General features: G+C 42.9%; 1 protein-coding gene across 2 annotated transcripts; it reads left to right on the top strand.

Moving 5' to 3' along the window:
- The first annotated feature begins 3,021 nt into the window (after positions 1–3,021).
- On the top strand, positions 3,022–9,505 carry LOC105300961 (HLA class II histocompatibility antigen, DQ beta 1 chain). 2 transcript variants are annotated; one of them, XM_011373403.2, is made up of 5 exons: positions 3,060–3,270; positions 4,738–5,007; positions 6,819–7,100; positions 7,578–7,688; positions 8,806–9,505. In XM_011373403.2, exons 1-5 carry the CDS (start codon positions 3,162–3,164, stop codon positions 8,817–8,819), a joined length of 786 nt encoding a protein of 261 aa, XP_011371705.1. In that variant the 5' UTR covers positions 3,060–3,161; the 3' UTR covers positions 8,820–9,505. The 2 variants fall into 2 exon arrangements, with proteins under 2 accessions (XP_023394275.1, XP_011371705.1); XM_023538507.1 differs by lacking the exon at positions 7,578–7,688 and having other exon boundaries at positions 3,022–3,270.
- Positions 9,506–13,570: the final 4,065 nt, after the last annotated feature.

The raw sequence follows: 13,570 nt of genomic DNA, 5'->3' as shown, positions 1-13,570 counted from the left end.
TAATGTGTTCTCCCTGCTCTTTCCCTCTATAATTGTAAGGTAAGAGGTAGGATTTCTAAACCATAATGATTCCATCACCTGCATTGAGATAAGTAACAAGAAGACTTTTCAGTCTTTGTTAGTGATGTTAAAAAAGATAAACCCAGTACTGTTATATCCAAAAACTAATCTGTATGCAGCTTACCATAGATTGCAGAGGAGTTTTACAAATTATATCTGCATTCATGACAGTGGTCCTGTGAGGTGAGTATTCTTTCTATAGATGAGGCAAAACTAAGTCTTTCAGAGCTGAAATGGTTTATGTGTGGTCATTCTGCTACTGATTTGACTCTTCAGATTCTCTAAAATGTGATTTTAAAGAGATAACTATGTGCAAAAGAAAGAACATATTTTATATGAGTCATGAAAAATTCATACAACTGGCTACCTAAGGTTCATATGGGGTCATATGTGAGCAGCTTCATAAAGAGTTAGAAAAATTTAGGGATAATAGCTTGACGAATCTTTATTAAAGGGAAATAAAACTCTGGGGCAGTATTTCTTTTTTCTTTTTTAAAATAATATTTTATTTTTTAAGTATAGTTGGTATACAATATTGTATTAGTTTCAGGTGTTCAATACCGCGATTAGACCTTACAGTGTGATTACCACACTAAGTGTAGTAATCATTTGTCACTATGCAAATTTATCACAATATTATTGACTATATTCCTGTTCACTTTTTCACCCATTTCCCCCATGCTCACCTCCCAGCAACCATCAGTTTGATCTATGTTTGGCACTGTATTTCTAATTATATTACTACTGGCATTAAGGAGGCCATAGAATCCTTCAGAATATATGTTTCTTAATTTCTGAAATGAATGCAGAATGGGGTCCCAAGTGGCCCTTCGGGTGACAAGATGATTATTACGTTCACAGTTAAAACCACTGACCAAGCACAGAGTCTAAGGAATGCTGACCAGGGAAAATGATTTCTCCCCGAATTTCCACAAAGAAGGAATCCACAATTTTAATCTTCCATCCTAAGGGAACAGAGAATGTCCCCAGGGGAGAGTCTCCCCACTATAACCCTGACCCATATCAATGACTGTTTCTTTATCTCATTGTCTACCCACAGGAGCACGCACTGCCCTCATCCTACGTGCTTTGCTTCCACAAGGGCCCCACGGGGTGATTCAGGTAAATACCCTGAATCAGGATGTTAGTCGGAGTATCTTCCTCGCAGGCCAGGCCTGCGGTGGCTGCCCTGAGTAATGCAGCAGGGATATGTAAAGTGCAGAGAACTCTAGAAAAGGTAGAGAACGCTGACTAGGTCAGGTGGAGGCCCAAACCAGAGCCTTTCAGATGAAGTTTTATCCAATCAGAAAAAGGAGTCTAAGCTGACACTTGTGTTGCTACTAGAAAGTCTGTGTGAGGAGGCCTGTGAGACAGGGAAATCCCCAAGTCTGATGCAGCCTCCACTGTACAGGCCCAGAACAGAATCGAGGGAATTTTCCCCCTTAGGACAGGAGGTAGGGGATGCGCCAGAGTTTTCTGCTTATTCCGAGGGACCCTGAGGTCGATGCTGAGGGAACTGAAGCACCTTCAAGATCTTTCTTTGACCATTCTTCTTTGGCCCCCAATCCTACTTCAGGTCTGAGTTTGATGTTCCTTCTTTATGTTTCCCTCCCACCATGGAAACCTTTACTTTGTAGTTATCTTGATCCTGAGTATACCACTGCTAGTGGAAGCCCAGTCTGAATTTCCCAGCCTCAGGTGCTCTGGAACTATGCACCCAATAGAGAATATTGGAATAACTCACTGCCTCCATGTGTCATTAATGGGAACTTCTCGTTACCTCTTCCCTATTTCTTTTTACCTGGTGGACTCCTTATATTCTGCTTTTAGATCCTGTAGTTTATTTTAGAAGGACAACTAAAATACAGAGAAGAGAGAGAGGGAGGGAGAGAAAAAGAGAAGGGGAGAGATACTTATTGTCTTGTCTGCCAGGTACTGTTCTAATTACTCTGTAACCATTTAGTACTGCCCCTAGTCATGGGCAAGAGGAGACTGATAAATAACAAATTTATTTTAGAAAGTACATCGGTACTTCTGCCATCCAGGGTTTGATGTTTAGGACTGACACAGTACAATCTGTGGCTCTAAACATGTGTTCCCTTATTAACACTATTCAGGCCCCAGGAAATGCTTCTCCACAGCTTTTGCTCTCTGTCCTTGAAACTAAAGGTGACTGTGTCCGAATGTGAACGTTTGTGGACTGTGCCTTTGCTGAAATCAGATGAAACTGTTTCATGTTTCAGGGAAGATTTAAGCAGCTGAAGAGCTTATAAGGGAAAAGTCAATATAACTTTTCAAATATTTTCATTCAAAAAGCACAGATACAATAGATTCTTGCATAATGAATAAGCACTTGCCAGCAAGCTGTCAAGTTTTCTGTTTGTGATATTCCCAAAGGATTACACATGATAGCAAAGAGACATTTTGCAATATTAAAGCAGTCATATTACTGTTAAGTTTGTATATATAAAGATCTAGATATAAAATGTATGAAACATGATCCACATTCTACAAAGAGAAGCCTGAGGCAAAAAGAGGTTCAGTAATTTCAACAAACAAAGCAGCTCAAAATCATTTCCCTCTCAAAGTTCTGCTCTTTCCACCACAATTTAAGGCTCTCAGTGTCTAAGATAATAGAAGTGAACATCTCTGTGACAATAACTTTCTCTCCCCTGATATATGTTCCCCACTTATTTTTCTCTACTAAAAATCCCAAATATAAGAACGGTAGATTTTAAATATATATCACCAAGGTGCCTACTCTTGAATCATTTTTCTTTTGGTTCCTTAAGCCCCTAAGGCATTCAATCTTCAGATCTCCTATAACAGAGAAAATCTTCACCTCAAAGGTTCATCTAGCGTGATTTGACGAAGACATAGTGCCAGGCTTTGGATTGAGAACTTTCTCAAAAAATCATCTGCCCAGAGACAGATGAGGTACTTCAGCTCCAGTGCTGATTGGTTCCTTTCCTAGGGTCTCTCCAATCCTACCCTGCATGGATACTTTCACAGTTTCTTATTCTCTGAAGTGGGTGCCTCAGAGTGGGTACACCAGGTGTGAGCTGTGTTGACTACCATTTCTTATTTCTTTGCTCTCAGTTATGTCTGGGATGATGGCTCTGCAGATCCCCAGAGGCCTTTGGACAGCAGCTGTGATGGTGACCCTGGTGGTGCTGAGCACCCCAGTGGCTGAAGGCAGAGACTCTCCACGTAAGTGCAGGGCAGCTGCTCCCCAGAGCCACCACTCTGGAGAACAGGCTCTGAGGGACCCTTGGGCTGGGGTGTGGGGAATTCTATGATCTCAAAATATAGTCTTTTATCACTCATTTCTTCTTTTTGGGAAGGAGAGCTAGTTACATTCTCATTTCCACCTTATTAGGTGAGGACAATCCCCATCCCACAGGCTCAAGCCTGAGGATGTTATAACGGGGAGGAGGAGACAAAGTGTGCATCTACTACCAGTGACAGGACAAAGTGACATTGAGGTTATTTTTGAAGATAATAATTTCTTCAAAGAAGAGACAGCAGGATTTGTCATTTCAGGGTACCCCAAGACCTTGTCTGGACTAAATACTATGGGATTCTGAGTTGGCAAAATGTAGGGCAGCAGTGGTCCTTGTAGTCTCAGTATTTGAGGAAAAGGACTCTACATCCCTGACTTTGAGTGGGGGGCTTGTAAAGACCAAGTCTTGATATTGGAGTGAAGCTGACTGCATGACCACAGACAGGGAGTCTTAACTTCAAGTTTCACTGATGTATGGTCAAATAGTAACGAGTGAGATTCAGAGATCTGTGTTGACAATGGACTATATTTAAGAGAAAGAAGAATGTAAAGAAGGGAAATGATACATACTGAGAAACCATTTACTTCAGACACAGGGTTAGTATCTTCAGATTCTTCTCAATCTTCCTAACACCCTTATATATCTTTTACATAATTACACTTATGATAGTGGTATTTTGTTAAGTAACCTGCCAAGCTGGTAGTTGGCACAGTTTAATTGGAATCTAATTTATCTAAACCAAAAGCCTGTGCTCTTTCCATGAACCAAATATTCCTTGCTAGGACTCCAGAGGTGCCAACCCTTCTAACCACCAGGAGTGAGACAACCTCACAGTGCAGTTGGTTTACTCCGAAACTCAGAGTAAACCCAGGCATGGGAGAGAAGGCACTTTGCCCCGAGACGCAGAGAATATGCTTGTCAGGGCGAGGACAAGCTTAATTCTAGACCGTTCTCGTCCTTCCCCTGGACTCTCGTGCTTATGCGGATACTTGTTTATCTCTGAGGTTCCCCAGAGCTCTACGGAAAATGCGATTTCATGCTAGAACATTCTGATCCCTCTAAATCCAAGGACAATTGTAAAATTACCCGGACCGCCCTCTTCGCCCAGTTCTGACCCTCAGGCAGGGACCACAGGTCTCAGGACTTGCGCCCCAAAGACAGGCTTTCCTCCCTCCCCTCCCCACACGCAGGCGGTTCCCAGAAGGGGCGGCTGGTCGGGGACCCCGGGTGCGGAGCCGGAGGCGCCGGGCCGGGTTGGGCGGGAACGGAAAGTCGCGGCCGGGTTTCAGGTGTGTCTGACCCAACTGCCCACGACCCAGAACGCCGCCCGGGCCGGCGGCGGCCGCGCTGGGCCGTGGGCCGAGGCCTGACTGAGGGCTGTGTTTCCCCGCAGAGGATTTCGTGTACCAGTTTAAGGGCGAATGCTACTTCACCAACGGGACGGAGCGGGTGCGGTCGGTGAACAGATACGTCTATAACCTGGAGGAGTACGTGCGCTTCGACAGCGACGTGGGGTTGTACCGCGCGGTGACCGAGCTCGGGCGGCATACCGCCGAGCACTGGAACTCGCAGGCGGACATCTTGGAGCGGACGCGGGCCGAGGAGGACACGGTGTGCAGACACAACTACCAGTTGGAGACCCAAACGACCTTGAAGCGGCGAGGTGAGCGTGGTCCGCAGCTGTCCGCAGGCCCACCTCCGGGGGCAGAGTCTCCGCGGGGAGGGTGGCCTCTCGGACCCGACCCCGGGGCCCACGGAGGTGACAGGGAGGCGGGGCGCGTCGCGCGGCGGAGGGCGGAGCAGCCGCAGCGCCTTCCGCAGCGCTCCAGATTCCGCCAGAGGCCGGCCAGGCCTGCCCAGTGTGGCAGGTTCCGCGCCCTCTGCTATTCTTTCCATCCATTCTGCACCTCCTCACCTCTTGCCATAGGTGTGTTTGCTTCCTTGTCCCTCACCTTTGCCTAAGCAGTACCCCGTGCCCGGTGTGCCCTCCTTGCCCACGGGTCCTGCTGTGAGCTCTCCCAGCAAGGCCTGTTTTCACTCGTGCCGCCGCGAGGCTTAATGAACAAGCTTGACCTGGTGGGTTAGAGCTGCTCCCCGACTGCGTGCAAGGCACCTTGCACACGTGGTAATATATTAGAATCGTGACATATATTCTGACTTTTTGGTTTCAAATTATTATTTTCTTAAATGGCTATCACTAGTCCTGGACCTCTTTGGGGCGAGGGACTGTTAATTATCGTTGCATTCCTAATACCTCATACACTGAACCTCGCAGTATGAGCTCAATAAACCTTTGTGAAATTAATGAATAAATGTACTCAGCTGCTCATCCACTTAGGCTCAATAGAAAACAGAGGAGTAAGTAGAGCCTTAAAAACTGACTTTATTATTTTGTACTATTTTGCTTAATGCATTAAGGTCAACTCTTGAGTTGGATCTTAATAATTTAGAATTTGTGAATGCAAATTCTGAGGGAAAAAATGTTTGCTAAAAATAAAAACAACACTTGAATGATGTTGTATGACCCTAGTGTTATCTATGTGTGTTCACATAACTTTCAGCTTACTTTGTACTCTTCTGCCTTTTGACCCACATCTGAATGCCACTATGTACTTATATTTTTGCTATTTCAGGTCTTTTTTTTCATAAAAATTATTTTAACATTTTTCTGTTGAACTTGTGCCTTCTATTTTTACTGTCAACCTAAGATGACAAATTTTATAAGTCCATGTAGCTGACTATGATTTTAGTCAGACTCCAGGAAAGAGAATTGAACAAGTTAAAATCTGAAGCTGAAAACATGATTCCTTCCAGATTGTGGCTCACGAGTGCCACAATTTTGTTAGTATTACATGCTGAGAATTATAGAATATAGCCTGTTTGAGAAGCATTGCTTTGTAGGAAGGATGTGATGGTCACTGTTCTCCTACTCTATTGGACGTAGAAATGTATATTCATTCTTAATTCTGAGTTCATGTTACTATTTGTGGGGCCTGACTAGTGTTGATGGTCTCATGGCTAGCAGGACACTCAAAACTGATGTATTTTCTCTACTGTGAGGAGTACTGGGACTAACAGAAAACAGTGTCACTGCCCTAGTATGAATCACTAGAGCTGATCTGTAGTTACTTTCAACAGGTGTGGGGGAAAAGAAGTCCAGGTTTATTATATTTATTTTTCCATGTTTTATAAGCAGTGGCCTGTATAATATGGCAATTTATAATTTTAAAGTGTTTCATTTTTATCAATTGGTATCAACAGAATAACTCCCATAGAATGATTACTATTATCTCTTGAGTAAACTGACTGATGTGTTTATTCAAGCTGATAAAGTAGCCCAGCTCAGATCCTAATCCAAGAGTTGGAATCCAGGGATCTTTCTACTCTGGAACCAAGAAAGACTCTTCTCATGGGGAGATTTGCTGTGTGGTCTCACATCTCTCTGTGTCTTTTTTTGTCTGTTACTTCCCTCAGTGAAACCCACAGTGACTGTCTCCCCATCCAAGACAGAGGCTCTAAATCACCACAACCTGCTGGTTTGCTCAGTGACAGATTTCTATCCAAGCCAGATCAAAGTTCGGTGGTTCCGGAATGACCAGGAGGAGACAGCCGGCATTGTGTCCACCCCCCTAATTAGGAATGGGGACTGGACTTTCCAGATCATTGTGATGCTAGAAATGACTCCCCAGCAAGGAGATGTCTACACCTGCCACGTGGAGCACCCCAGCCTCCAGAGCCCTACCACAGTGGAGTGGCGTAAGGGGCAGTTTGTTTTCTTTCACTGTGGGCCCCAAAAGACAGAGCTTCCTTTGGCCTATTCCATATCGTCCCTTATCTCTGATGTTACTACTGAGCTGGACATCACAGGAGACTAGAGTGCCTCTTGTGCCATGGTGGGGGCATCAGAAACATCTTGATCTCATTGCCTTTCCAGGTACTAGGGTGGTTCACCATGGCCCTGGAACCCAGCGCTGATAGCTCTGAAGGATTAACTGTTGCGCTGTAACTGGGGTCTTAGCGTCTAAGGTTAAGGGTGTGTCTCAAGGAACAGTTTCTCTCACCCACCCACAGTGTCTAAGGATTTGTTGGCTGGTCCTCCTTTATGGGTGGTCAGAATGAGAACTAGGTTCTCCTGGCACCTCTACCTCCTATACCTCAGACCAGACTTCCAGCTTCCCAAAGGGACACTGTGGGTGTGGGGGCAAATGCTGACACTCAGGCTCTGCTCCTCAGGAGCACAGTCTGAATCTGCACAGAGCAAGATGCTGAGTGGCGTCGGAGGCTTCGTGCTGGGGCTGATCTTCCTTGTTCTGGGCCTTTTCATCCGTCACAGGAAACAGAAGGGTAAGGAACTCTGGGGAAATGGGGAAAAAGAGCTGTGGCTGACACTCTGTTGAGGGAGTTCTCTGCTTCTAGGTATAACTCTTACCTCCTGACCCCGAAAGGAAAGAGTCTGGGCTGGTGGTGGGAGGAGAGGGAAAAGCCTATGGGAAGACTTTGGACTGATTTTACTGGTTGAAAGGTAGCCCTACCACAGGGGTGACTAGCAGAGTGTAATGATAAACAGGACTTCCAGTTCATCATTATCTCACTGGCCCCTTTCTGAAAGCTTCTTGTTTTAAGGGATCGGGACATTGGTTTCCCTAGTGACAGTTTCATTCATTTCGGGGGATTTTAGCTTAGGGTGGTTAAGGCATTGTGGTTGCTGAGCAATGAGGAAATAAATTACCAATTAAGTTGCATATCTCATTTCTTCTTGGAGTGAGTGAGGGACTGGCTGTTTGTGTGATGAGAACTTTCTCTGTATAACTTCCTTTAATAGGACCTAGTAGGCCTCTACCAGGTACTATTTCTGCTCTATTCAGTGGGGGTGAGGGTGGGGTGCGGTGGGGTGGGGCAGGGGAACAGATAAAAGAGGGAAAGGCCTGAGGTAAGTGCACCTGGGCACAGTAGTCCAGGCTCATGGCCTGTTCCTTGCCATGGGATCCAGAGTTAGGGGAGAAGTTTGCCCAGTTTCTGTAGGAAGCTCCAGAGGTTGTTATGCAGAACCAGGCCATAAATTTGTGGCATCTTTCTGTGAAACTTGGAGCCAGAGCCACGTCGTGGGTGTTAGGCACAAGGACGATGCCCACATTGTGCCAAGTATTGGTGGCTACTGCCTGTGGATATTTATAAGTGACTAAAAGAATACTAGTGGTAGAAAGGTGAGTTGTCAGCTAGTTTACTAAAAAGAGTGAAACCATATTCCACTGAAGAGTAACAGCTGCTCTCTCGCCTCCCACACACTTGTGTTGACCTGAATTGCATGTCCTCTTTAGCTGATTTCACCTTTGCACAAATATTGAGGGAGGTGATGACTGTATGCCCTGGACCTTAGTTTTCTCTGTCTCATGCTGCAAGGAGGGGAGAGGATAGATACACTGCTCAGGGCACCCAGTGCTGATTACTCTCTCTTTTCCAGGGCTCCTGCACTGACTCCTGAGGATACTTCTGATATGCCTGCCTGTCCTTGCCCAGAACTCCCAGCTGCCTGTCACCTTGTCCCTCTGAGATTAGAGTCCTACGGTGACTCTGATGCAGTTGCCAGGTCACCTCCTGCGAACCCCACCCCAGGGATCTGACTGTAATGCTGCTTCCTGCATTGATCCTGGAGCCTCTGCCTGTGCGATGCCAGCAGCAATTGCTCAGGACCCAAGGCATTTTTTTCTGTTTCTATTCCCCCCCTACCAACTATTCAAGAGGAGCTCATTGAAACCATTTACTTGCCTATACAGCTTTAATCATAATTAAACGTATTATGAGTTTTCTGTATCCCGAACCTCCTTAAATGAGTAAAGGTAGCAAAACACTGCAGAATGAAAGAATATATTTTGAGATGACCCAACCAACCTGGGACCAGAAGGAGGGGTTGTTCTTTGAAAGGAGACTAGAAGCATCTTAGGGTGTCATGTAAGAGTGGGAAGAGGAGATAAAAGATCATTTCAATTGTAACATTCTTCATAGTTCTTTAGTATTGATGTTGATTGCAGTGGCCTTAGGATATGCTGGCCTCTTCCAGTTTGGTGAGAATTCTGTAAGTAAGCATAGTGGAATTGTTTATGGACCGATACACTGGCCTTGGGTCACTGATGTTTCAAATATATCCTGGCAAGTCATATTGATCAAGGTCAATTTTTATTTTTGAGAAAGTATAACCAGCATTAAAAGTACTATTTTTTGTTTCAAATGATAGAAATCCAACACAAATTTATTTTGTTCATGTTATAAGTAAGTGTGGGGTCAAGTTGATTTCAGAAGTGACTAAATCCATATATTCAATGAGATCTTCCTCTCTTTTTCTGTTTTATCTCTATCTGCGCACCTTTGTCTCTTTGTGTCTCTTTTTGTCCCCAAATGTTTCTATCAGTGTATCTCTCTGCATCTTTGTTTCCATTGCCAGGTCTCTCACTGTATCACTGCTTGTCTTTCATTTTTTTCTCTCTGCACTTTTGTCACTATTTACCGGCATCTCTTTATCCTCTGTGTTTCTTTTTGCACCTCTCTATTTTTCTGCATTTCTCTTTCTCATCACCTCACATTTAATCTCCTCTCTCTCTTTCTCTCTCTCTGTTGTATGTTTGTAGAATGTCTACCAGAATTTTAACTATTTTAGCAAAGATTCTGATGGGCTCAGCCAGGGTAACATTCACACTTCTCAAAAACACCATCCTGTTCATGGGATGCAGATAGTTGGTGTTGTGCTTATCACACTTATTAGAAGCAAGGGCTGATTTTTCCAGATCCTATGTTGCTGGAAATGACTTTCCAGAGTGGAGATGTCTACACCCCTGCCATGTGGAGCACTCCAGCCTCCAGAGCCCCATACGATGGAGTGGTCCAGAGGCGGTTTGTTTCTTGTGGACCCCAGAAGACAAATGGCAGAGCCACCTCTGGTTCTAGGTTTCTTCCTTGGGAAGGTGGGGGAAAGGGTGCCAGCTCACATTCATCTCATTCATCCTTTTCTCCGACACAATCAATTCTCAGAGGACAGAGCTCCCCTTGTCTGTGAACATAATGACCTGTTGGTTCCTGATGACATTCTCTTCCCAGGTATTAGGAAGGTCACTATGCACTGTGGATCTTTACACATGGACTCAACCCTGAAAGCTGGTCTCCATCTCAATCTCTGGGTCATGAAGATGGGTGGCTAGGAGCTTATCCCTAAGGTTATGGAGAGCCATGCCATTGAGGAGCTGGCATCCCCTCCTCCCTGCTCCCTTACCCACACGTTGGGCCTGAGGAGCCAATGATAGGTCCTTCTCTCTCCTGGATGAGCTCAGAATAGAGAACTAGGCTTCTTTGGGACCTTCATCTTCTGTAATACAGGCTGCACTGTAGGTCATAGGCAGGGACACTGGGGTGTGGCAACAGACTGATACATAGGATTCTGTTCCCAAGATCATAGTCTAAATTTGCCAAGAACAAGATGCTGAGTGGCCAGAATGTTTGTGCTGGTTTGTCATCTCCCTCAGGATCAGCATTGCCATTCATTATTAGAGTAAAGATGGAGTGACACTCCTGTGGAAGTGGAAGGACTTGTGCTATGGGTCCAGGGAGCCCTTGAGCTCTATACTTAGCTGTTTTCTTCTGACTCTGCAAAGACAGGAGGATACCGAACCATACTGAAGAGTTTAGGGAGATATTGAAATCTGATTTTTTTAGTTGAAACATAAGCCCTATTATAAGGATGAATGGTAGAGTATATTTTGGGACATCCTTACAGTTCAACATTGTCACACTAGTCCCATGTTGGAAGATTCATTCTTAATAATGTCAGAGTCTTCTTCCTTCCCAGTTTCATAGAAACAGCTTTTTTTTTTTTTTTTTGCATCCAGATTGCATTGGGTAATGTAATCTTTAATTGATAATTCAATTAAAATGACAAATATATCTTTTATAAACAAATTTGCTATCAAAAAACTCCCTGAATCTTAGTAGGCATGTAACTTGGAGAAAAAAAAATGTGTGGGTGTTCTAGACCACCCACTACTAGTCATGAGCATTTGATCTTACTTTCAATGATATCAGTCAATATGTCTTCCAGGGACAGTGGCACCAATATTCCATAAGCTTCTGCACATTTTCCAGCCTCCTCTGGTTAGGTTGGGGTCAAGTGACTAGTACCAGCTAATGGAACTTAAATGTGGGTGTAAATGTGGGCTCTGTCTGCTTTGTCTTCCTCTGGAAGCCGTTGTTGAGGTGATGGTATATGAAATGCTAGAGACTCCATAACCTGAGTCCCTTGAATGATTGTGGAATTGAGTCCCCTTTATTAAGCTAAGCCACTGAGATCTAATTTTTACTGCAGGTTAAGATCTTACTGCAACATAACCTTACCCTTCCTGACTATAATAGAATGTTTAACTGAAGGAGGAAATTTCATAAGTCAAAAGGGTGAGTCTGCTGACTTAATGACTATAAGAGATAAATTTTAATATATATATTCCCAGTGACTAGAATAGTGCTTCTGTAAGGGAATGCTGTCCTGATCCACCTAGATTCTTCCCTTTGAGACTGAAGGATTTATTCCCTTAGTTGCTGCGAATGTTGCTGATAGCCCTCAGCTGTTAACCCACCTCCAGAATTACCTTAGGTAAGGGGAGCTGTCTCACCCAATTTTCACCTTATTTCCCAGGGCAACTTATGTCCAGTGACTGCTCAGTGTGGAGGTATAAATGTCCCTATTCGGGGCCAACTCTGAAGGGCTCTTGCAGCTTCAGAGCTCCCTACAGGTTAGCTTAAGAACTTTTTGTAACTGTATAACAGCCCAGCTTCTAAAATCTTGCTTTAATTCATGGGTCATCTTATATCATTCTTCTTTCTATTGTAATTTAAATATACTTATTTCTGTGTCTTCTTCTCTTAAGTATGGCCAATGTCTCTTAGCCCCCTTTTTTGAGATATGAAGGTATTGGCATCATTACCCTTCTTTTCCCCTCTCTTTTACACTCCCACTTATGAAATTGAGGTATCTTCACTTTTTTGAAATACATATTGTTGAAGCTGAAAATATTAACATTCTGCTGTAACAATAATTGTCTTTGGACTTTGCTCATAGATTAATTCTAAAAGTGGGAAAAAGTTGTTTATCACTTTCTAAACATCACTTGTGTAGTCAAGCATTTGAGGCTTCCCGTGGAACTGCTGTAGCAGGATCTCTTTTCAGTGACATCCTGGGTTGAATCCACCATTTCTTGCAGTCCTTGCCTTTCTGTCTTCTGAATAACAACCTCATTTTACCTACTTAATCAACTTCCAATAAAAATATTCTTAATCAACTTCCAGTAAAAATATGTGTGGTAGGTAAATTTTATATCCTTTAATGTCTACAAGTTTTTATTCTTCATATCTGTGATTTCAAAAGTTGTATGTTTATTAATAGAAAATAATTTTTCTTTAGAACTTCCAGACCTTTCCCATTATCTTAATGACAGAAGTATTTGACAGTCTGATTATCCTCTGTTCAGTTTTACTTTCCCTCATTGGGATATTTTATGATCTTCCTTTAACTTGAGGTCCCGAAATTTAAAAAATGATATACTTGAGTCTGTTTTCATTAATTTTGTTAAATATCTGAAAGCCCTATTTTATGTAAAGAATTAGGTCTTTTGTATCAGAAAATTTTTTCTTATTATTTGTTATGATAATTTTCTCCCTTCATTTCTGTTTTCTCTCTAGGTCTGTTAATTTGATGTTACACTCCCTGGGTCTATTCTCTGTGTCTTATATTTTCTACCATATATTACATTTCTTTGTCTTTTTTTTAATTTCAGGAAGATTTTCTTGATTTAATTTTCTGATCTTTCTATTAAATTTTTATATTTTTTAGCTCTATATTAGTACTTTTATAGATAAAATACCTTTTTCACTTCTAAGAATTTTAATTAGAATTAATAAATTGTTTGCTTTTACATGCACTTTCTCTACTAAATCTGATGATTTTCATTTTATTTTCTCATCTTTTCTTTCATATTGCAAGATTTTCTCAAACACTTGCTCTGCCCTCTTTAACCTTGTCTTTCACATGCTATGTACCATTTTATTTCATTAGAAATAAACTCTTCAACTCTTCTCTAAACTTTACCAAATTAGACCTGGTTCTTGATTCTTCTTTCATGTTACCTTGTTCTTTTCCTTTCTAAGTTCTTCAGAGTTTGTTATTATATGTTTGTGGAATTATTTCACAT

Source organism: Pteropus vampyrus, unplaced genomic scaffold (assembly GCF_000151845.1).
Source record: "Pteropus vampyrus isolate Shadow unplaced genomic scaffold, Pvam_2.0 Scaffold225, whole genome shotgun sequence".
Taxonomy (NCBI): Eukaryota; Metazoa; Chordata; class Mammalia; order Chiroptera; family Pteropodidae; genus Pteropus; species Pteropus vampyrus.
Note: the sequence above shows the minus strand (reverse complement) of the source record. Positions and strands in the feature narration are given on the sequence as shown.

What these genes read in the sequence shown, in the direction of transcription:
- LOC105300961 (XM_011373403.2), top strand. Translation starts at nt 3,162, where the DNA reads ATGTCTGGGATGATGGCTCTGCAGATCCCCAGAGGCCTTTGGACAGCA. An exon ending in AACGACCTTGAAGCGGCGAG is followed by an intron (nt 5,008 to 6,818) that starts GTGAGCGTGGTC and finishes TACTTCCCTCAG; the next exon opens with TGAAACCCACAGTGACTGTC. An exon ending in CCCTACCACAGTGGAGTGGC is followed by an intron (nt 7,101 to 7,577) that starts GTAAGGGGCAGT and finishes TCTGCTCCTCAG; the next exon opens with GAGCACAGTCTGAATCTGCA.